The following is a 25626-nucleotide window of genomic DNA, read 5'->3' on the forward strand; positions in this document are numbered from 1 at the left end:
TTCTTTTTGCTCAAGGCTAGCACTCCACCTCTTGAGCCACAGCGCTACTTCTGGCCTTTTCTATATATGTGGTGCTGAGGAACTGAACCTGGAGCTTCATGTATATGAGGCAAGCACTCTACCACTAGGCCATATTCCCAGTCTTCCTCTTTGTTTTATACCTCTTTGAGGTATAATACTGAGGAAAAGAGACCACACAAAAATGGCTTTACCCTATTCTCCCATGTATGTATTTTGGGGAGAGTATAGAGAACATGAAAATATACTAGCTGCCTTCAAAAGTATTTTATTTGCATCTGTACAGAAATCAAATTCAGAGATAACGTAAACATATTCATGGTATAACCTGATAACTTTTTGGCTGATTCAAATTAGACCAATGACTTACAACAGACATACAGTTATTACTATAAGCACACAGTCTTATAGTAAAGAGCTTTAATTTTCCCATAAAAACCTTGCAAAATAATCATTTTATAGAACAAGAAAAAACACTGTAGCAGTTAGAAACTTTTCACAAAACTAGGGTTTACTAATATTAGAATTACACAACTACTCAAATCTCAATTGTCCATTCTCAAAATCACATTCTAAACTGAAATTCATGGGGATGCCAAAAACTTACTGGTGTCATTTAAACTTCTCGTGTCTCAGTTTCTCCCAAGTAAGAAACAAGATTCAGGATCCTTACCACCATTTTTACTTTGAAGAAACTACTGAGGTTGAGCAGTCACCTATCAGTATTTTTGAGTCCTTCCAAGAATCTTCTGTAATACCATGTTAAAATTACTAATCTATATAGCTTTACCTCTGAGCCAGCCAGTGTTTAAATTGTAGCCTGTTAACGTACTATCTCTTTGTTACCTAGTGAAGCTGGTGCATGCTTAGGGACAGAATTATTTCTATTAGTAAAAAGAACTTTTTATCTTTGGTTAGAGATTGTCCAGGAACCTTGAACATGCCAGGAAAGTATCGTACCATTGTACTGTATCCCTTGACCTCAAAAGGAATAGTTTTTGGATGATTAGTGTCATTCTCATTTTAAGCCACTAGTCGGAAGCAGATAGTTTTGCTTTTTATTAAAATCTGGTTTTACATTTAAAAATGAAAAAGAAAAATGGAAGTTCTTAATCTATACCCCCCCAAATCCATAGAAATATAAATTCCTCAGTTTTAGAGATTCATTTAATATAGTTAAATTCCTTAAATAAAAGAAAAATGTATATGATGTAAAAAAAACATCAAAAAATTGTCTGACAGGGATTCTGCCATACTTATCTCACTGTTAGTAACTATTTCTGCCAGGTGCTTGTGGCTCATGCCTATAATCCTGGCTACTCAGGAGGCTGAGATCTGAGGATCATGGTTCAAAGCCAGCTCAGGTAGGAAAGTCTGTGAGACTCACATCTCCAATTAACTACCAGAAAACCAGAAGTGGTGCTGTGGCTCAAGTGGCAGAGCACTAGCCTTGAGCAAAAGAGCTCAGGGATAGCACCCCGGCCCAGAGTTCAAGCCCCATGACTGACAAAAAAATAAAATAAAGTATTTCTATTAACCTCATTAAACAAAGGTAAAAATATGGTGAAAAAACCTTCAAAGCATAAGTGGGAGTTGAGGGCAGACACTAGGAATGTGTGAAAATACAGCTAGTGCAGAAACAGATAGCTACGGTTAGTAGACACCTAGCTACTTCTCCCTGGTGCTCACCTGCTCGGGACCCATGGAGGACAGCCCTGACGTAGGCACGGAGGTCACTGAGGTCATGCTGATCTGTCCTGTCATCTGGTTCATGTTGCTCATGCCACCTGTGTTGGTCGCCATGGAGACATTGATGTTCATATTGTTATTGTACATGCTGGTGTTTGCTTGCTGCCCGAAGTGTGGTGGGGACTGTTGTGAAAACATGCTAGAACAGAGCAGAAAGATGAAATAAAATGTTAGCAGCTGGCAGCAAACAGAGGCAGCCATCTCTGAGCACTTATTTCTCAGGGATGTATCTACAGTGAGTTAAATGAACTGGGGGGGAGGGCATTTAGGGGGCATGCAACAGATGGTGGGGGTGGTGAGGTCTATAACAGGAGAGGTAGTGCTCCAGAAGGCTGCAAGGGAGTCAAACTATCTAGCTCCTACATCACTAGATAGTCCATGTATATTACCCACTGTCCTGGTAGCATCAGAGGGACCTTGTGCTTGTCTTATCATGGTCCTGATAGGGGATGTCTAGGCCACTTGCCTTCTACAGCAGTTCTATGATAAATGGGTGTGGGAGCATCTGTTTAGATTGCAACTTTTACTCCTAAAGGAGAAGTGCTTTGCTAAAGCAGTTTTTGTAACTCTCTGGTACTTTCTTCTCAGAAGAGTAAACTGACTTATATAGCAGTTCATTTGGTATTACCCTTCTTGAGCAGGTATATTTTTTAAAAATGCAGATAAAACGAGAGGGTAATCTATAGAAGGTTTCCTTATCCTTTGTATCTGAAGGACATAACGAGGCGGTGTTACCTGTTTCCACTCATGTTCCCTTGTGCCCATCCATTCATGTCTGAGGGGGCCTGATAGGCGGGGTTGGCCTGAGACTGCTGCATCATGGGGCTCTGGGTATGTGCCATTCTGGGTGACATTAGAGGACTCTGGGGAGTCGTGGCCCCAGTGAAGCCAGGGTCAGGTTGCTGACTTATTCCTTAAAAAAACACAACAGAAACCCAGAGATCATTAGTTTCATTGTGGAGACTAGCGGGGGGGAAAAAGAGAGCATTCCAAATTACACAAAGAAACTTTCAAATACATAATCGTATGCTGATTAATTATGTACATTTTGAAAATGATCTTGAGCTCTGATCAAAATGCACAAAGAAAAAAAGGTCTCCCTACTTTGTGAAAACATTTTCATACTCCATACCTCCAGTTTGAGGGGCCTGTAGAGTCATGGCCAGAGTTACAGAAAGAAAATAGTATTCCTTCCTTAAACCCAATAATCAGTCCTTAAGTTACTTCAACTGTATTGATTAGATCGAGTTAAATTAATATTCCACTATACATCAATAGTGAACATATGGGACTTGGGGTATGATTCAAGCACAGAGTGCCTGTGGAGCTGAGTTCAAACCCTAGGATGGCCAAAAAATAAAATCAACACACAAATAGTTTTTAATTTAAATTAAGTCATTTCATGATACGATGGAAGCATTAAAAAAAAGTAATTGTACCCATGTTTGGCTTGTTTCAACTCTATGGCACCGTTAGCACAACCCAAGGTTAGCAATAAAGGGTAAAAAAAGTACAGTATGTTTCTTGTTCATTCTCAAAGAAAATGGAATTTATATTAAATGGAAAGGAAGGACTTTCAGCAGAATTTACTAAGTCATCAAAAATAGGCTGTATGCTGGGGGCTCACACCTACAATTCTAGCTACTCAGGAAGCTGAGATCTGAGGACCAAGGTACAGACTCAGCTAAGGCAGAAAAGTTCTCAAGACTCCTATCCTCAATTAGCCAGCAAAAATCTAGAACTGGAGGCATGGCTCAAGTAGCAGAGTCCTGCGCCATGTGCTTGAGGCCCTCCATAAGCTCCAGTTACTCGCACCAAAAAAAAAAAAAAAAAAAAAAATCCCAAAAGAAAATTGGGAAGGCAGGCAACATCTTCTGAGTATTTCAGAGATGTACATTAAGTTCATTTTTGTTTAAGATTTGTAAAACTCACATGTGTAATTAATACTTAAATTCCTTATAGAAGTTTAAGGCCCATACACTACTATTATATGCTATACATTACCTTTGTTTCTTTAAAGAATTAGGAGACTAGAATTTAGGCAACATAAAGTCATTACTGGCTATATATAGATATAGATAATTCCAACAATGGTTAGGGAAAGACATTTTGAATACTAATATTAATGTAAGCATTTACATCTATCAAAATTCAATTATTAAGTGAACGCCACATGTATACAAATCTTAATGTTCATTCATGACATTATATTTCTTAAGACTGACACTAAAGAACAAATCAATATGAAGAAAACTAAGAGGTCTCTCATTATGGATTCCATATAGTATTTCTCAAGAATTATCTCTTGATAATATAATCCTTAAAATCTAATTTTTCAAAAGCTTTAGATTAGCTATTATATGTAAGTTTATTATGTTGTTCAACATTTTGTATTTTATCTATTGATTTGTTTGAGTCAGTCTCAGAGGCATTCAAATATAAATGGAAATATAGGTACACTGTGTTCACAGGCATTGACAAGAACAGATACACTCATACACATTCACACGCCTGACAGACAGACACATACACCCTACACATACACACTTACTTCGGTCATTCTTAAAGTAAGACCTGCACTCAGAGAAAAGGAGGTACCTGAGCTGAGAGCCTGGAAGGTACTGTGCTGGACTTGGGGACTCCTGCCAGGCCCCAACTGTCCTCCCAGGTTTCCTATCATTCCCTGGTTAGCCAGATTCATCTGGGAGCCATGCAAAGAGCTGTGAGAGAGGAGCTGTGACCCATGACTGGGGGACACTGGGGAGAAAGGACTGGTGAAAGGTGGTGGGGATGTGAATCCAGTACCGTAGTTTGGAGGAAATGGAAACTGCTGGGCATTTGCCTGGGGAAGCCGGGGATTGCTCATGGTTGCTGGTAGACCACTAGGAGCCACCATGTTTGGTGTCATATTCAACCCTTGTCCTCTCATCATCAAAGTTCGTTGCTGAACCTGCTGTTGCTGATGCATTTGTCTCTGTCGAAGATGCTGGTTCAGGATTTCCCTCTGTCTCTGGGCCAGCATCTGTGCATTAATAGGTGCCTAAATCAAGGTTAATACACAGAGAAAAACAATGGAGTAGACACAGATTAAAAAAAGAAACAAATGACACTGTCTCATCTATAATTACTTAGAAAATAAAATTCCATAGGAAGGAGAGACTGTAGAATTGAAAAACTGCTGATTAAGTACATGAGCTAATTTCTATATATACAATGATTCTGAAGTCCTGATAATATCCATTTACTCATATTGTGAGGGCACAGGTAACTAAAGGATTTCAAAAGAACCAACCTTCCTTCCTTCCTTCCTTCTTTCCCTTCCTCCCTCCCTCCCTCCCTCTTTCCCACTCTCTCTTTTTGCCAGTCTTTGGGCTTAAACTCAGCGCCTCAGAACCGTCCCTGAGCTTCTTTTGCTCAAGGCCAGCACTCTACCTCACTTAAGCAACAGAGCCATTTCCGGCCTTTTTGGTTTATGTGTTACTGAGGAATCAAACCCAGGTCTTTGTGCATGCAAGGCAAGCGCTCTACCACTAAGCCCCACAGTGTTTTTTTACAGGAAGATTTTGTTTTTTTTGGGGGGAACAAGGTCTTGTTATGTAGCCTAGTCTCAAAAGTTGCAAAACTCCTGTCTCCCAACGCTTAGGTGCTGTGATTATAGAGTATGCCATCATGCCCATCAGAAGACTGGTAGTTTAGAGTCTTGTTAAAGTCTTTGTGCCAAAAGGTGAAATGATACTCTCGGAAAGGCTTTAGGGGGTATAAAGAACAGAAGCACAAGAAGACAGACAGGATAAGAGTAAGAAAGAAGGGGCTGGGGATATAGCCTAGTGGCAAGAGTGCCTGCCTCGGATACACGAGGCCCTAGGTTCGATTCCCCAGCACCACATATACAGAAAACGGCCAGAAGCGGCGCTGTGGCTCAAGAGGCAGAGTGCTAGCCTTGAGCGGGAAGAAGCCAGGGACAGTGCTCAGGCCCTGAGTCCAAGGCCCAGGACTGGCCAAAAAAAAAAAAAAAAAAAAAAAAAAGAGTAAGAAAGAAGGAGAGGAGGCACACATGAATGGATGAAGGGAAAGTACTAGTAAGAGGGATGTACCTGTTTATGTGTCCTAGGAGGACATAGTTAAACCTTTGTCATTTGTGACTTTTATAAGGATACTTGCTCAATAAAATTCAATTGTAACCCTGAAATCAGAGCTTATGGCTCCATTATAGTCATGCATGGGCCCAAGAACAATGGCAAAGAATTTCAGATGCCCAATGTGTACATTACCCGATAAGGTTGAATGAGGCAATGCCTTTCTATTGGTGATTTTACCGTTTAAGTGGTCACTAAGCACAATAGGACAATGTGGCCATAGTTTTGCAGGATCCAAAGCCTGTGCTCCTCCCAGAGCAATGGCTTAGCACTCTCTCACTTAGTGCTGGCAGCAACATTATGTATTCATATTACATAAAGTTACTTGAATACTAAGAATCTATTGTACCCGGCAATAAAAATAGCTATACCTAGAAGAAATTAAAAAAGTTGACAGTATCAACAGATACAGTGTAGAACCAGTATGTTGATGTGGTTTGTATGGCCATTCTAGCCCCTAACCTGACTCATATGAGTGAGGAAGAAATGACAACAGAAGCTAACTGGACATAGTGAAGCAGATGGCTGGATTGCTCTCTTACCTGTGTTGGTACCCCAGGTCTCAGAGTTAAGTTCACATTTGAAACATTGCTGATTTGATTCATAAGTGGCTGGCGATTCTAAACACAAGACACATAGGAATCAATATCTTTTTTAAACAGAAAATATTTTACTTTACATCCACTTTTTCCAGTAACTTCCCTGGCCGACCCAGTACCAGCATACTGTTGTATATACCACTAATCTTCCTGGGTTCCCACCACCACCCCAACACTGAAGATCTCACAGAACAAACCTGCTGTGCTTGGAGGCGGTGCTGAAGCTGTAGTCTCAGTTGATTTGGCTGGTTCTGCACTAGGCCTGTGGGCCTGAGGCCTGGTCTGGGCTGCATCCGGAGTGCAGCGTAACTAGGCCTCTGTCCCATGGTGTGGAAATTTGCATCTTGCATGGGAGTATAGCTGCTCTGGGCCATTTGGGCCTGAGATGCGTACTGCTGTGGGAAAACAGGGGCCTTCTGCTCCAGCATGAGGTTGGACTCCTGACTTGAGAACTGTTCTGGATCTACTGCTTGGCTCTGAGGAGAAAGCCCCAAATGAGAAATAAATAGTAAGTAAATGAACAATGTGGGCAGGGCTGGGGGCTGGGGAGCGGACTTGGGGAAAGCAAAGGAAGGGGTGACACTGTCCAATAAAGAAATGTATTTATTACTTGACTTATGAAATGGCAACCTTCTGTATAATACCTTATCAATAATAAGAAAATCATATATAAAAAATAAACAAGGGGGAGGGCTTGGAATATGGCTTAGTGGTAGGGTGCTTGCCTTGCATACATGAAGCCCTGGGTTCGATTCCTGAGCATCACATATATAGAAAAAGCCAGAAGTGGCGCTATGGCTCAAGCCTTGAGCCAGGGACAGTGCTCAGGTCCTGAGTCCAAACCCCAGGACTGGCAAAAGAAACAAAAACAAAAACAGAAAAACAAGGCCACTAAAACCAGCACAGTAAGTACAAGGGTGTCTTCTCTTGCTCATATATATATTTTAATTAAATTTTATTGACAAGGTAATGTGCAGAGAGGTACAGTTACATAATAAGGTAGTCAGTACATTTCTTGCCATATTTGTTACACCCTCCCTTATTTTTCTTTCTCTTCCTTAGTTCAGGTAAGCATATATACAATACCCAGTGTACCAAATTCATATACAGTAACTATGTGGGGTACGCCAAAGGAAATTCACCATTAAACATAATGACAACAATAGAATCCTCCTCTGTTCTTCTCTCAGAGTTCTTTTTGCTTATCCTCATCTTATATAATCATGTGTACATAGTTGTTGAGCTACTGTGATCCTCTGATAGGTCTATCCTAGACCTTTTTATGTTTGTTTAGTAGTTGTTTGGTTTTGGATACATAATGTAAAGTCACTGACCCAAACATGTGGAAATACCATTTGAAAAGAAGTTTGTTATTTTGTAGACCTGGTCTCTACTGTCCTTCCCCCTGCCCCCAACAGTCATATATCAAGGAGACAATGAGCCTTTGTTCTCTGTGTTCTAGGCTTGTCTCGCTCAACATTATTTGTTCAAGCTCTGACCATTTCCCTGCGAATACCAATATTTTATCACTTCTAATTGCTATGTAGTATTCCATTGTGTACAGGCACTACATTTTTTAGATGTATTCATCTATAGTGGGGCATCTGGGTTGCTTCCATATTTTGGCTATTGTGAATTGTGCATCTTGCTCATATATTTGAAGCTACTTACCTGTACTTATTACTACATAAAAATATCATTAGCTGGACTGGACTCCACATTTCTGTCTATATGATAGTATTTATTTGAAGCTATTTACCTGTATTATGTATTTACATAAAAGTATCATTGGCTTTACTCCACATTTTCTTCTGTGTTATAGTATTTGTTTGGAAGGTCCATTTATACAAAGAAAGAAGCAGGGGAAAGAAGAGCCTGACTATCAGTAGTACTACTCCTAAGTGAAGGGGAGAAATGGGTCATAACTACAGGATGCTTCTACTCAGCCCAGTCACAGACAAAGCTAGTCACAGACATCAGGTTCAGATAACATCTAAAAGTGGTAAGTGTGTGTGTGTGTGTGTGTGTGTGTGTCAGTGTGTATGCTTGTGTGCTCCTCTTGGGGCTTGAACTTATTAGGACCTAGGCACTGTCCCTGAGCTTTTTTGCTCAAAGAAGCTAGTGCTCTATCATTGAAGCCATAGCGCTACTTCTGTCTTTTTGGTGGCTAAGTGGTGATAAGAGTCACAGACTTTCTTGCCAGAACTGGCTTTGAATGGCAATCCTTAGATCTCAGCCTCCTCAGTAGCTAGGATTATAGGCATGAGTCACCAGTGCTCAGCTACTCCCAAGAACATTTTAAAATTTCCCTTAGACAAACTCAAGGATAAGTGTGCGGAATATTAAATCTAACAGATACTAAAGGCAAAGCCAATTAGCCATACAGGAAGCAGTTAACCTCCATTTTCCTTTTTTAATTTACTTCAAGTTACCCATGTAACCTTTGGTCAGACCTTTCCATTATGCTGTTTTCAGTATGAATTGGCAAGTCTGAACTCCCACTTAGTCTGTTAAAGGGTGGGAATTATGACAAGACTATTTTTAATGATCCAAAGGAGTCTATAAAACCTTCCTCACAGACACAGTGACATGCCAGACATCTAAGATGTACACTGGACCTTGTATAGTACTTTATAGCAAAATAAATAAAGATGACTCATGCTGAGTCAAGAGGAGGAAGTAGCAAGAGCGGGATGGGTTTTCCAGGTCACTCAACCTACAGCCAACCAGGAAGTGCTGTTTCACATAACATGGGTATGTGTGGCAAGCTTCAGACAGCACTGTGCATGTTCTGAGACTGTAAGTTATTTATGTCATTGCTACCAAGTTCTCTCAAAGCAGAGGAATGGCTTTTAAAAGTAACAAACTAATTACCAGGAGAAGGAAAGGAAAATAAGCTAAGACTGGGTAACTTTTTAAGTCCCCAATTTGTTTAAATATCCCCAAGTTATTATGGACCCCATTTACATAAAGATCAAAATGATTAGTAAGGGGCTGGTACTATGGCCTAGTGGTAAAGTGCTCATCTCATCTACATGAAGCCCTGGGTTCGATTCCTCAGCACCACATATATAGAAAAAGCCGGAAGTGGTGCTATGGGTCAAATGGTAGAGTGCTAGCCTTGAGCAAAAAGAAGCCAGGGACAGCACTCAGGCCCTGAGTCCAAGCCCCAGGAAAAAACAAACTAGCAAAAAACAAAACAAAACAGAAAATGATTAATAAGTTGCAGTTACCTCTAACTTCTGCTAAACTATCTGTAAAGGATTTCTTTACCACCAACAGCTGCCTATACCTGCCTACTCGTGACAGTAACTGGAATGCCAATGCTCATTCCAGCTTCCCTTGTAGGTGAAGGGCCTAGGTCATGGGGCCGCTAGGACCCTGGTATTTCCAGTTCTCTGCTCACTGTAGGTCCCTCCCTGCTGCCAAGAGTGAATGTGAGGTGAGCTGTGCTTGAGTTTCTGCCCTTCTGCCCAATAACCCAAATCCTAGGGAAAGTTTATTCTCATTTTTTTCCTTCCTGGAGAAAAGTTTATTTTAGAGTAAAAGGATAGAGGGGAGATTGAATAAACAGGGTCAGCCTGTTGGGAGACAAAAAGTATACTGTAAAGCCAACTAGAGGATTCACGCAAAGAAAGGAAAGGGTAGCCTTTGTGGCTGCCGGAGAGTATGGACACCTTGCTGATCTTGGTGCCTACCTGGCTGACCAGTTCTGGTATTCCCAGAGCTCTATCGATCTCCTCAAGGCCATCGAAGTTCCTCAAGGCCAGGTAAAGCTGGTCCAGGAGGGCTCCCTCATCACTTGGCGACTCAGCTGCAGGATGCGGACACAGCAAGTCATCTGGAGAGCTGCCAAACGGCTGCCTACAAGGAGACAAACTTCATCTTGAGTTGATGGATAAGCTAGTCAGCTTCCAGGGTCTCTGTAACAAACAGCCACACCAGGCCATGGAGAACAAAATGCCAATCTAAAATAAAAAATACATCTAAATATCCACTTTATTCAGTGCCTTTGATAGGCCAGACACAAATGTAGGCACTAGAGGCATGATTGTTTTTCCCGCTATCCCGAGTTTACATCCAGCATCTGCTGGAGATTCTGAAGGAAACTCCGAAAAGCTGGGGTGCAAGTATGGGTCAGTGTGAGTCCTGGTACAATAATCTGCTTACCCACTTAAGTGAACATCTATTTAATGAACAATGAAGGAGCACGCTTACTGACTTCACAGGATTTTTCTACAGGAGGCTATGATGTCCATATGGAAAGAACAGACTTTCTCTGGCATGAAGGCTACACTTATTTTCTTGAACTTAGCTGTAGCTAGATGAAATCTGAAATGACTAAGGAAATTTCCTAGTCATGCATACACAGAACTTACAAATATTTATCAAAGACCCTCAAGGTTGATCACAAAGACACATATGAGAAGTGCGCTTATAAGATAATAAGCCATAAAATCATAACACCCTAGATATTTCAGAGGCTGAGATTTATGGACTGTGGTTTGAAGCCAGCCTGGGCAGGAAAGTCTGTGAAATGCTCATCTCTAACTAACCATACAAAAAGCCAGAAGTGGAGCTCTGTCTCAAGTGGCAGAGCACTAGCCGTGAGCAAAAAAGCTCAGGATAGCACCTAGGCCTTGAGTTCAAGCCCCAGGATTGGCACACAAAACAAACCCCTCTTAGCTGAGCAAGGTAGTGTACACTTGTAATTCCAGTGTTCAGGAGGTAAGGGCAGGGGGATCACATGTTTCAAGCTAGTCTGGGTTGTATACAGAGACCCTGTCTAAAAAAAAAAAAAATGCTTGCAAAACTCCTATAATTTAAAACAATGCACAAACTATAGGAGCTATTTATTTTTTACGGTATTTATTTATTGCAGTACTAGGGTTTGAATTCAGAGCCATGCACTACTTGATAGGCATAATTCTATCACTTGAGCCATGGCCCCAGGCCCAGAGGGACTTTCCAAAAGTTTCAGTTACTTTAATTCTGAAAGAGAAAATGATACTTGTGTTTTGCCAATGATCTATTTTATACGCTTTTGATACTATATATAACACTGAGGGAAATAAACATTTAATGAAAAACAAACTCTTTTTCTTTCTTTTTTTTTTTTTAAATGCTGGTCCTGGGGCTTGAACTCAGTGCCTGAGCACTGCTCTTGACCTTTTTTTCATGCTTTTTTTTTTTTTCTTTGTCATGGGACTTCAACTCTGCACCTGGTGCTATCCCTGAGCTCTTTAGCTTAAGGCTAGTGCTCTACCACTTGAGCCAGTGCTCCACTTCCTGCCCAGACTGGTTTTGAACAATGATCCTCAGGTCTCAACCTCATTGAGTAACTAGGATTACAAGTGTGAGCCACTGTGCCCAGCTGCAAACTCATTCTTAAGTGTGAATAGGTTAGCCAAGGAATGAAGCTGTCTGCTGAACACACACACACACACCCCCACCCCCCCCCCCACACCTGTTTTTCCTGATGCTAATACTAGGGTTTGGTCTCCCTTTAGGTTTTTTTTTTTTTTTTTTTTTAAATTGAAACGGATGGCTATTTGGAGATAAGAATCTTGCAGATTTGTCTGCCTGGGGCTGGCTTGCAACCTCAATTCTCAGATTTCAGCCTCTGAGTGGCTAGGATTATAGGTTTGAGGCACAACTTTTATATCAAGAAAAATATACTGCATCATGGCTTGGTATTAGAAATTTGAGGATAACATAAATTATACTGCCTCCGTTAGAGACACTGGAGTAAGAATAACTTACAGCAGGGGCTGGGAATATGACCTAGTGGCAAGAGTGCTTGCCTCATATACATGAAGCCCTGGGTTCAATTCCTCAGCACCACATATATAGAAAAAGCCAGAAGTAGTGCTGTGGCTCAAGTGGCAGGGTGCTAGCCTTGAGCAAAAAGAAGCCAAGGACAGTGCCCAGGCCCTGAGTCCAAGCTCCAGGACTGGCAAAAGGAACAAACAAAAAGAACAACTTATGAGGAAAAAACCTGGAACAGGACTTCTTGTGTAAACTTAGTAAAACTAATAGAGAGAATAAATTATTTTCTTTCTTTTGTGTAATTAGAAATATAGTTATAACCAAGGTGGCATCTAACAGATAAATACACCATTAGTGAAGACAAACTTGGAGGGAAGATGGGAAACACACACATATGCCCCAGGAGGCACTTAGCAGTAAGGAAGGAGAAGCTATTCATCAGCTGCAACAATGTGTACCTACATCCACACATCTATATCTGTCTGTCTGTCTATTTCCCAGTATATATATATATATATACTTTCTGTGTATTTTTGGTGCTAAAGCTGGATCCCAGGTTTCTCCCATGCTCAACTGCTGTACTCTGCTCAGTAGAAACTTGTATTTTCTTTTTCTTTGTGCCAGTACTTGGGCTTGGATTCAGGGCCTGGGCACTATTGCTTATCTTTTTCATTCAAGGCTAGAGCCAGCAGTGCTAGCATCCCCAGTTGTTCTGTGTGTACTGGTGCATGCCTGTGGTTCCAGCTACTTGGAATGGCTGGCCTGAGCACAGTGAGTGAAGGTAACTAAAGCCCAACCAGTTAGTGGCATGGCTGAAGTGGTAGAATGCCTGCACAGCAAGCACAAAGCTTTGACTTCAAACCCTACTACCAGCAAAACAAAAACAAAAACATCTCCATGAATCTATAGAGAAATTCAAACATACATCAAATACAAAGGAAGATGCATACATGATTCCATTCCTAGACCTGCAGTGAAGTTATAGAATGCAGCAAAGCCAAAAGGTATTTCAAAAGCAATGAAAAGCTGATCACAGTAATGGATGTCTAGAAAATCATGGTTTGAGACTACTCAGTGAAAAAAGTTAACAGGATTCCCATGTTAATAAACAAATTGGCCATGACGGCAAATACTTGTCAAACCAGCTATGTGGTAGGCATAAGAAAGGCAGAGGGACCATGGTCTGAGGATAGCCCCAGGCAAAAACCATGAGGCTCTACTTGAAAAACGGCTAAGTACTGAGTGTGGATAGTGATCCTGAGTTTAAACCCAAGTATCTTCAAGAAAAAAAAAAAAGTGAAAAGCAATTAGAAAAGAAACAAGCATGCTATTAGAAAACGAGAACAAAAACTCAACCAAATTTGATCATATACTATCTTCCCTTTCCAAAATCTTTTTCAAAAGGTTAATGAAAAAAAAAAACCCTCTATTTTTCAGAAACTGGTATTTAAGATCTTCCATAAATCTACTACCAATCTACCAGTAAACCTTATTATTCTGTCTTTTATTGTTTCATTGTGGTAAAATACAGGCAATATAAAACAATGATATCCTATTACTCTAAACACACTGTGTTGCTTCTATAACCTCTGGGGCCTGGCAATGCTACTTTGCCAATTTTACTGGCCCTGTTACTGACATTCACTGGCCTATCATCTCTGCCTCTAAGATTGTATTTTTTTTTCTGTCACCTTCTTTCATCGTCATACATGGATGAGCTTTTGAAACACACAGATCTTATTTTCCAATTTAACTATAGGTTGTCTACAAAGCATGGCTCTGTCTTTTAGACTTTCTTTTATATGACCTAGTCTGAATGCATGAACACTTGCCAGGCACCAACTTTTCAGAAGGAATTCACTTCAAGCATAACTATGATGAGACGTATAGAACTCACAAGTGCTGTTCTGTTTTGGCTCTCCTGGTGTGCAGGACTCACCTGTTCTGGCTGGCGAAAGATGCCTGGTCTATAGGCAGGATGCTCTCAGGCCACGGGGCAGTCTGATTCGGAGGAGCTTGTTGTTGGCTATACTGAGCTCCGCCCATGTTCATCTCTAACTCAGATGGACCTAATGGGAAAGGGGGAAAAAAACCCACTTCAAACCTTACATCTTATAATCAAGACAGTCTCTATTTCTGCTGTGATATAACAGAAAGAGAAATATCTGATATATAGAAAATGGAAAATATAGAAGCAAGCATTATCTAGGTGAAAGTAAGAAGATAAAATTCTGGTCTGAAGGTTAATAGCACCTAGATTAATAGTAACAACAGAATCCTCTATACTTTTAAAGTTTCTGTCCATGTGTGTTGTATCTTACTGTATCTCTCAGTAATTTACTGAACTGGAAATTGAAGCTGGAAAACAGGAAAAAAGTACTAAATTATTTTAAAAAGTCATAAAAATAAACTGACTAAATGTTAATATACTCGCTTCCATACTATTGGCTGTGCTAACAGTCACCAGCATGGAACTTCTGGGAAACTCCAGTGGATACTTGAAGAAACAGAAAAGCATACAAGGCACACAGTATCTGAGTATTATGATGAAGATACTATGAAAGGCACTGGGTGCTGTGCTTTTCTAGACTATCTGTGCCTAAACTTTTGCTAAGGAGGAGATAGGGGCAAGACAACTCAGACATCCTCAGAAGTTCTCTTGGGGGCTTTATGGCTAAGGAATTTTTTCTTCTAAAATATGGGGCAGGACCTCATTATGTAGCCCAGCTAACATAGAATTTGTGATAGTTCTATGTCCCAAGTGCCAGGAGTATGAGTGACCACATCTGGCTAATAAAAGCTTTTAAATTATATTATCATTACCTGAAGACCTCCCTCCTACAATTTTAACAGCAATTTTCTGTTAAGTTCATGTCTTTTTTGAGCTCATTAAAAAATCAGAGAAATCGGGCTGGGGATATAGCCTAGCGGCAAGAGTGCCTGCCTCGGATACACGAGGCCCTAGGTTCGATTCCCCAGCACCACATATACAGAAAACGGCCAGAAGTGGTGCTGTGGCTCAAGTGGCAGAGTGCTAGCCTTGAGCGGGAAGAAGCCAGGGACAGTGCTCAGGCCCTGAGTCCAAGGCCCAGGACTGGCAAAAAAAAAAAAAAAAAAAAATCAGAGAAATCCAACTATACAGAAAAGGCACATGCTGTTCAGTAAAGATAGAATAAATTAAATTTATGGATACAAGGGACTTTTTACTATGACCTTTGGCAACTTACTTTTTCTTTTTTGTTAATTGCCAGTCCTGAGACTTGAACTCAGGTGCTTCTTTTGCTCAAGGCTAGCACTCTACCACTTGAGCCACAGTGCCACTTCTGGCTTTTTCTGTTTATATGGTACTGAGGAATTGAACCCAGGGCTTTATGTATGCTAGGCAGGTACTCTACCACTAAGCCTAGGAAAGTCTTTTGGTAAGTATTTTTAAAAGCATCTGTTTAATTTTACATAGGTATCTGGCTATTTTTAGCACATTTTATGCAACTCTTATATAATACAAATTTAAATTTGGGGAACACTAATTAATTTGAGTATATTCAATATATAAGGGCAACACAAATGTTATCTTCCAGAAACAATAAAACAAACTATGCTGAGTAATTATGTAACTAGATTAAAAAAAACCCTGATGACCAGATGAAAATTCTGTTGTCAAAATAAGCTTGGTATGTTTCTGTGAATGATTTAGCTCTTACTTACCTAAGTATATACAACATCTAAGTATATGAAAAAATATATAAACATTGACTTACCTGAATTATGCTAATGTATAACAGGAAGGTAAATATGTCAGTGATAAATTAATTTTAAGTAGGAGCTGCACAGTCTGTTAATTTTAGCATAGCAACTTTATTGAGATAATTCACATGCTACACCTTTCAGGGGTTTTGGTATGTTCAGTGTTGTTTGACTATCATTATAACTAATTTTAGAGTACTTTCATTCTAACACAAAACAAAACAAAACAAAGAACCCCTTTGCCACCCAATCCTTAGCCCTAGGTAACCAAACTGTATTTTCAGTGTTTGTCTAGGCTGGATACTTCATATTGATGGTGCTATGAAATATATCAGACCATTAATTTTAATATCACCAGTAATTCCAATGTTATGTGCAATGTTTATGGGCCCCTGTTCCTTCAATGAGGACCTGAGAGGTGTGATTTAGCAGCCCAAGTGGCATTCCTGGAACTCTCATTTGAGTTCCTGAGAGGTTTCTGATGATCATGCAGTTAGAAATTGGCTATACTATTCAATGAAAATCATATGCATATAGCATACATTGTGTGACATTCTAATCCACTCCTCAAAGTTAAAATTAGGTGAATTAATAAAAATGAGACAACACAGAGGTACTTAGCATTCTTATACATATAGAAAATGTGAAAGTCTTATGATTCTACATCTAATTCTAGCAAAATCCCACTTATGGCTGCTTCACAGGGAAGACAACTTGAACTGTAATCCAGGAGTATGTCTGAAAAATCTTGAGAGCCAAAGCCTCTCTCTAGGAAAGAATAAATCATAAAAATTAAAAAGAAAAAAAAAGAAAGAAAAAAAAAGAATAAATCAGAAGGCGGGGAGCACTGCACTACCTTACCTATATTCATGACCTGAGACTGAAGCATCTGTCTTTGGCCAGGCTGGTTGTTGGGTCTCATGGGGATGCTGGCTGTTGGGTTCCGAATCATACCTCCTTGGATTGGCCGGTTCATAGCACTGGCAGTAGCAGCACAAGTGACTCTCACAGGCGAACTCTGAGGTGCCCATTCCCCAGATGGCATGGTGGGCCGGGAAGCGTTGCTACCAATCATTCCTGCATGCAAGCCAAAGGAAGCTGAGAAACGCATAGACATATGCTGAAAACATATTAGCATAGACAACAGATAATCTTACTCTTTACAAGACAATCATTTTGTAAGCCACAGCCCAATAGCTAACACCCCTACTGCTGCAGACACGGGCCCTCAGCTACGAAATAAGAAGTGGCAATTACTACAAAGTTTTCACAACATGGGCCTGCCACTCTCTATAGTTGGGAAAAGCTGTTAAAATTGTTCCTATATGTACTTAAGAGACAGGCGCTGTGGCAGGTGGATAACCCCAACTTCCTTCCTCAGGCAGTGAATCACATTAGCAGCTACATACATCAGTGCTTTGCTTTCCAAAAGGGAGGTGGGGCTAAGAGGAACAAGGTAAAAACTGATAATCAATACCCTGATTACAAACCCAAATCACAGAGAACATTTCATAAAGCCTATAAAAGGCTTCTAAATCTTCACGACCTTTTCAGAGTATTAGAATTCAGTACACTTCAAAATTTGCTCAGCATAGCCTCTAAGTAATGAAGAAATCAAAGGACCTTTCTGCTTTTTACTATAGGTCTTCCTCAGTCAAGACAAAGAAACTCTTACTATTCAGTATCCTAGAGCACACTACATTACTGACGGAACAGATCTGGATGCATCAGGACAGACTTATAAAAATCTGTTTACACCTGAGATTTTAACAGTTAGGTGACCACACACAGACAGCAATGCGCGCAAAACACTGCCAGGTAGGGTCCTGGCCTGGTGCTAGGATGCTGCCAATGGCCCAAGAGTAGGCAGGATTTGAACTTCTGAAGGGAAAAACCCACCAGTAGTGAAGCTCTTATTTTGAAATGTTTAATTGTGGGGGTTGAAAAATCTTTGCTTTCAAATTCATGGCCTGCTGTCATGTACTTTAAGATGACAAACAACTAAAAATTGGGTATGTTTAACAAGTGGCGAGAATATGGATTGACGATGTTTCTTCACTTGTGAAATAAGAAATGTGCTGAGGATTATAAGGTAAAAGAGACATTAGGGGGAATGAGGGACGAGGTAACAAACAGTACCAGAAATGTATCCAATGCCTAATGTATGAAACTGTAACCTCTCTGTAATTCAGTTTGATAATAAAAAAATATATATTAAAAAAAGAGACATTAGACTTAAAATGTGGAACAGTATTAATAAATATTTAAAAACCATTTTAAGGTTTGAACTATACAAAGATATGTTTTATTTTTAAAAAAACCTACCTAAATAAAACCAAGATAACAGAAATACTAGAACGTATAAGGGAAGATTACTCATAATTCAGTCATAGATAACCTGGGCAGTTCTATTTTCATCTGTAGCAAACACTTGAGGTAGCCTGGCCACCATTAATTTCTGGACTGACCAGATTTTAATATAGGTATATTACCCAATTCCTTTGTAAGATTTATGCAACTCAAAACTGTTTGCATTCTGTTAATTAAAAAAAACACTCGATAAAATATGGTCTCCTTTGACAAATTTTTCAATCAATGTTCTATTTAATTAAATCAGTATTTCATTTATTATATCAGCAAAGTGCAATGTACTATGTTAAACTGAAACCCCTTTGTACAACTATTTAAATAAAGAAATTAAAAAGAAAACAGCAAAGTAAATATGATAGTTTCTATAAATACACAAATTAATGAAGTAGTCAGTGCTTGGAACATATCTAAGGCAATCAGTAAACATCTGTTGATGAAATCTTTTTTTTTTTTGGCCATTCCTGGGCCTTGGACTCAGGGCCTGAGCACTGTCCCTGGCTTCTTCTTGCTCAAGGCTAGCACTCTGCCACTTGAGCCACAGCGCCACTTCTGGCCATTTTCTGTATATGTGGTGCTGGGGAATCGAACCCAGGGCCTCATGTATACGAGGCAAGCACTCTTGCCACTAGGCCATATCCCCAGCCCGATGAAATCTTTTAAGGTAGCACAGTTCATGCTTCCCATGAATTGTTTTAACTAAAAATTGAAAACGGCTGGGGATATGGCCTAGTGGCAAGAGTGCTTGCCTCGTATACATGAGGCCCTGGGTTCGATTCCCCAGCACCACATATACAGAAAATGGCCAGAAGTGGCGCTGTGGCTCAAGTGGCAGAGTGCTAGCCTTGAGCAAGAAGAAGCCAGGGACAGTGCTCAGGCCCTGAGTCCAAGGCCCAGGACTGGCTTAAAAAAAAAAAAAAAAAAAAAAAGAAAACAAAAAGCCCATCACCTTCCCTTAAATGAAACTCATATTCAGCTAAGTAAATGGCAACGTATAGGGATTACAGACTAAACTAAAATATCAAGAATGAAATTATCCACAATGATTAAGTTCTTTTTACAGTTCTGATTTCTTTCTATGTCTTTGTGTTGAGCATCCCATTGAGACAAAGGAAGCAGGGCACAGATTGTGAGCTGGTCTTAAGAAGAAACGCCAGTCACCTCCCATATCCACAGCAGATGTTGGAGAGGGCGGGAGATCATGGCAGCCACCGCCAGTGCTGTGCCATGGTCTCGGGCCTGGATCAGAAGGCACTCTGGGAGGATGACATCTGCCACCACCGTGACTATTACTTAGAAATGGGGCTGGGCAATTTAGCAGACTCCTGAAAATTACAGTAGGTTAAGATTCAAATCAGACAACAGGACGCTTCCTAGGAAGCAACTTCAGAACTGAAGCTCTGGGTCTGAAAGTTATTATTAGGCTAGGGAAATGATTATTTAAGGTTCTTTATTTCCTCCAGGTCAAATCTTGCTCTGATGCCCGGATTTGCCTTAACCTTACAGTTCAAGTGATCTTTCTGCCTCAGCCTCTTCAGTGGTGGGGACTGTAGATGTGTACTAGCAAACCTGGCTAAAGTTCTTTACCTTAAATTTTTTTTTTTTCTGAATGAGAACTTGATCACTTAGAAGTATGAAAGATCTGTTCAATTTTAAGCTTTTATTCTTCCAAACACAAATTGATGATGTAAAGATTTTTGGGTATCAACAGATTGTAAGTGGAAGCTAGTAATCACCAACTGATTTTACAGACATCTAACCAGAGTATTAGAAGTAAAATAAACCTAGGCTGGAGGATCACTTCAGAAACCACATTACAGTAACAATCACAGAATGGAATGGTTAACTTACTAGAATCGTTTCTACTTTCACTCTGAGAATCTGCAGAATTTATTTATTTATTTTTACTTTTACTTGTTAGTGTCTAAACAGTTTGCTGGCAAAACTCTACTAGTTTGATGTGGATGAAAATATCATTCAGTTAATAACCCACCAATAGGTTAACAGTGCATTTAACCCTTACCTGTGATACTGTTCCCTAAGTTTCCTTGGTTTCCCATCATCCCTTGGCTACCCATCATTCCTGGCTGAGGTATCACTGAGTAAGGACTATTGTTTCTGATTGGTGGGAAAGGTCCAGCACCAGTTGGGCTTTGCAATGTGATGTCAAGTGGTAAATTCTGGTTTGGCAATAACCTGCCCAGTTGCCCTGGTCGTGGGTTATTAAAAGCTAAGGAGAAAACAAATGAGAATTGAAAGTTAATATAGGATAATAGGAAAAGAGTATTAACAGTAGTACTGTTTAGGGAAAATGTTACCTGCAAAATAACAAAGATATGCATACTAGGGACCGACTATCTACACAAAAGACAAGTTTCACAAATATATACAGTAACAAAACGTGATCTTATCAGTTCTCTAATTCTCGATGATCTTGTAAATATAAAAACAAAAAGCACATGTGTATTATTTATACATATTTTTTCCAATTTTAAGTTTTAATATTGAACTGCTTAAGAAAATCATTAATATGCTTTTTCCCCATGCTATGTTATACTTTATTCAAACCTAGCAGTATTGCTTTTTTGAGGGGTACAGTGTGAAGATGGCATCTCATTATGTCAATCAGGCTAGTCTCAAATTTAACAATCCTCCTTAATCTACTGGGTTAGAATATATTTTCTTTTCTTGGTGCTAGTACTGGGGTTTGAAATCAAGGCCTGGGTGCTGTACCTGAGCTTTTTTGCTCAAGGCCAGCACTCTACCATTTGAACCACAGCTCTAGTTTCAGCTTTTTTAGTGGTTAATTGGAAGCAAGTCTCTCATGAACATTCCTTCCTGGCCTGGCGTTGAACTGTTATCCTCAGAGCTCAACCTCTTGAGTAGCCAGAATTACCGGCGTAAACCACCAGTATACCAGTAAACCACCTTAGAGTATAATTTCCCAATGTGACTTTGCTAGGATTAGAATTAAAAGAGGATATTCTCATTGGAAGATAAAAATCTTTAAGTATAAACTGTGTTATCTAAAGCAGTATTAATCTGAAAGTTATTATTTTAAGTATAGCTTCTTTAAATTTTGGACAAACTTAGATGGGAAATAATTTTTATAGCTAGTTCATAAAAATTTCTTGTGTACTAAACACCATACTAATTTCACATACACAATCTGTAAGGTGATGGCTCTTATATTTTAATTTTCAGACCCAATTCATTAAAAATATCAGGTATTTTATTTTTTCTAGATTATATAAACACAGTAAAAAAATTGTAAGGAAAAGTAATTTCTTCCTAACCCGGAGGGGAGAGAAAATATTTGGAAGAACTAAGGCTGCCAATGGAAATTATATATGCATTCCATCATGATTTTCCTTAGGGCTTACTATCTGTGACATTCTGAATTCCATTAGGAGATACAGGTAGAGGAGAGTTATGAGCCTCCATCTAGCTCTTCATTGTCTCTTCATAGCAGAAACTTCTTTTTTACTTCTCAGTTCTTTGACTTGGTAATGTCACTGATCCATACTTGATTATCCACTCCCCAGGTAGGTAAGTTTGAGAGACAACAACAACAAAAAAAACTTTTTTCTTCCCCCCTTTTCAGAATGGTCAGGAATTATTTGAGAAAATATGTAGCAATTCTTGGTTGATGGTTTGAGAACAAATACTAGGCCTCAGCCAAAAATATGCGTGTATGTACACACACACACACACACACACACACACACACACACACACACACACACACACACCCATACAGGGCTTAAACTCAGGAACTTGAACTCTTACTTGGCTCTTTTGCTCAAGGATGGAAATCTTACCGCTTGAGCCACACATCCATGTCTGGCTTTCTGCTGGTTAAATGGAGATTAGAATCTCACGAACTTTTCTGCTTTGAACTACTCAGATCTCAGTCTCTTGCACAGTTAGGATTATAGGTGGTCAAACCACCAACACTAGAGGTTATCTTTCTATCAATTACTGTCCTGCTACAGAAAAACATTTTTCTCCCCATTCAAAACTGTCAGACATTAGGAAATATCAAGGTTTTATCTAAGTGAATAGTTTTTAATCACTGCCTTTAAAGGTTTTAAATAAATGATAAAATGTATTTTATAAAATTAAACTTAAAGAAACTATATGACAAAATTCTATATAAACATATGTTGAGAAGCATTTTCCCCTCTCCCTCTCCTCCATCTTGATTTTAGTTTTTGCGACTGTTTTTCTTGGTCTTGCAGCACAGCTGGTCTCAAATTTATAATCCTTCTGTCTCTGTCTTAATTAAAATCCATTTTAAAGCTGCCAGTAGAAGGCAGTAGCTGAAATGAAGGGAGCTGTGACAATCAGCTGAGGAACTTCATCAGTAGGTCAGGCTTGCTGCATGTGCAACCTGGATCACACTATCCTCAAGAAAACATCAGGGAGCCATGTTTACCTTAATATGTTCTGAACAGTTTCTGGAAAACTTGAGACAGTAGATGGTGCTATTGATCACAAAACCCTTGATGTGACTAAGCTGTCTGTACCAGACTTTAACATTGAATAGTGATGACATAGGAATTTCTTGGCAAGCCCAGCAACATCTCATACTCACTGCTCTGTGAAATTCGCAATGCTGTTTTCTGGGTTCCAACGGGTGTAACAGGGCTGTTTTCAGCTGTGAGTTGCATGAGGTCATTGATGATGGCTTGCTTGTCAACTGATCCAGCAGGGGCGCCAGGCCTCGTGTCTGGGAAAAGCTGTGGTAACTGACTATTCTGTAAATCATCCAAAATCTCCTCCAAGTTGTCTAGCTCACTGCCAGGCTGTAGTGAAAAAAAACAGAAGAGTTCATTTTTGCACACTCCAGGAGTGCGTTCCCAGGCCCATTAGCAATTACACACCTACCTGAGGCACCACATTCAAACAAAAAATGCACACAAATGTGAGGCTGAACAGCTGACTGATCATCTTAAAAAAGTTAAACTGACATTCATTAACTGAGGGGCATCTGGGTTGGTTCCACATTTCAGTGATGGCAAATTGTGCTGAATGAACATAGTTGTGCTGGTAGTTTGTGGTACAAATACACAATGGAATTCTATGCTTCTATCAGAAAGAATGACATTGCCCCATTCATAAGGAAATGGAAGGACATGGAAAAAAATCATACTAAGTGAAGTGAGCCAGACTTATAAGTGGTATACCACTGTTGTTATTTTCAATGTTACTGTAACTGATTTTAGTATCCTTGGTATTGTATGTATGTTTATAGGAACTAGGAAGGAAGGGAAGGGGAACATCAAAATGGAGAGACAAAGGGGAAAAGGTGAACCAGTGCAACAGCAATACTTACAAGACAGTATCTGTAAACCAACTGTACAACTGGGAGGGGGGGGGAATTGGGGAGGAGAGAAAGGTGGGAGAAAAATGAGGGAGGAGGTAACAAGTTGGATAAGAAATGTACTCATTGCCTTACATATGAAACTGTAACCCCTCTGTACATCACTTTAACAATAAATAAATTAATAATAAAAAAGTTAAAATGACAAAGGGAAAGTAATTTAATCTTGGTCCTGAATTCCCTCATCTAGAAGAGATGGCAAAAGTAGGAAGAAAGCTCTTCTTACATTTTCATTCACTGGCAATTTATAAACTCTTTATTATGCCAATCACTCAAATAATTATGCACATGCATATTTCCAATCAATTTGAGTGGAGTATGACTTACAGTTCAAGTCTAGGTTTTGTTAAGTTTCCCTGAGAAACAGTGATAACACAAAATGTAGTATGAAATGTGATCCAAATAGCCGGTGTGCATTTCCTTCATGTTTCCTCCAGGAAAGCAGGATAGTGGGAGTGGGGATGGGTGCAAAATGAACCCGAAGTAACCAGGAACTCGTTAAGCATTGCCTTTTCAATGTGAGTGGGTCTTTAGTTTTTCTTTCTGCTTACACTCTCAGTGTCAAATGACAATGGCTTTCTTAGTCATCATTAGTTTAGGTAACAAAATACAGGAAAGCAGGATAAAAGCTATTAGGTCCCCACACAGAATGTAACTTCATTTATAGAAGCCACAACTATTTCTTAGGGTTCTCTCTGTCCCTTTAAATTCAATGTAAATTAATAATATTAATATGATAAGGTATCTATCTCTACTATTTTATATCTAAGACTTTTCTTCTTCCACAAAGCTAAACTGGTTTCATATTCTCTTAAGTGGAATCTAATTTATGTGCCAGTTTTTAAAATTAGATATTTCAATCACCGAAGAAAGTGGCTGAGCTAAATGCTGGGATGACTTTGCAGTGAAGAAAATAGCAAGGAAAATATAAATTAGGCAGTTTCTTCAAGGTCACTGAATAGGCTTTGAAACCTTGACCATGAGTCAAGAAAAGTGTGGTTCCTTTCTCTACACTGGTAAATCAAATGAAATAGAGGCCATACATAAAATAACGAGTTCCACTTACTGGCTTACTCTTATCACCCTCTGCATAAATCCTACATTCCACATGCAGGCTGGATTTGCTAAGATGTTTGCAATATGTAGCAAAAATAGTATAGGTAGTAGGTAGTATTCCATATAGGATGCCCCCCCACCCCCCGCCTGTCTTTTTAAGTCAGGATACCACGATAGAGCTCTGGCTAGATTTGAACTCTTTGCCTCAATCTGTCAAGTGCCAGGATTATAAGTGTAAAACACAACAGCTGCTTTAGGATATCTTCTGATTAGATATAGTTCAAGTTAGAAAGTTCTGACTCAAACAACATTTTATTACTTAGATAGCTTGGTAGTAAATGTATCAGAAAACCATTTCCAAGGAATTCCTAACATACTGTTAGAGAAATTTATATGGCCACTTTCTTGTCATACATCACCATCAGAAGAATGAGTTATCTCTATGGAATAGTTTTAGCTAGATAAGGATTAAGTTCCAAGGTTAGTATCCTAAAGTATAGGCAAAACAATCCTTAAAGCACCTTAAGAGGGTCTTGTACTTCAAACTCTTCCAGGTATTCTGGCTTCTTTGACCACAGTTCTAAACAAGATAGCTCAGGTAGGAGTATGCTCCACTTAAAAGCCTATATTTATGTTTTTACACATTGTTACGGCCACAGAAAACTAAAGACAGGCAAATTCACATCATTCATGCCACTCTCAGGCTACTATGGCATATATAACTTACTGAGCTGACTTGTGAGCAAAAGGGATACTACTTCAACAACCATTTATGACCACATTTTTTTCTAAATGCATAAAC

General features: G+C 39.5%; 1 protein-coding gene across 5 annotated transcripts in view; it reads right to left on the bottom strand.

Annotated features, from left to right (window-relative positions):
- Ncoa2 (nuclear receptor coactivator 2) overlaps positions 1–25626 on the bottom strand; it is a 273451-nt gene that overhangs the window by 12710 nt on the left and 235115 nt on the right. For 3 of the 5 annotated variants that reach the window (XM_048358685.1, XM_048358684.1, XM_048358687.1), the window contains 10 exons: positions 22980–23190; positions 20406–20612; positions 16877–17092; positions 14211–14340; positions 10201–10366; positions 6700–6978; positions 6446–6523; positions 4573–4807; positions 2503–2680; positions 1708–1906 (listed from right to left, as the gene is read on the bottom strand). In XM_048358685.1, the coding sequence (XP_048214642.1) occupies positions 1708–1906; positions 2503–2680; positions 4573–4807; positions 6446–6523; positions 6700–6978; positions 10201–10366; positions 14211–14340; positions 16877–17092; positions 20406–20612; positions 22980–23190 (1899 nt within the window). Of the gene's footprint in view, positions 1–1707; positions 1907–2502; positions 2681–4572; positions 4808–6445; positions 6524–6699; positions 6979–10200; positions 10367–14210; positions 14341–16876; positions 17114–20405; positions 20613–22979; positions 23191–25626 lie in introns of all 5 variants that reach the window. The other 2 variants (XM_048358683.1, XM_048358686.1) reach the window with 1 other exon arrangement.

The sequence above is a fragment of the Perognathus longimembris genome, chromosome 12 (assembly GCF_023159225.1).
Source record: "Perognathus longimembris pacificus isolate PPM17 chromosome 12, ASM2315922v1, whole genome shotgun sequence".
Lineage (NCBI taxonomy): Eukaryota > Metazoa > Chordata > Mammalia > Rodentia > Heteromyidae > Perognathus > Perognathus longimembris.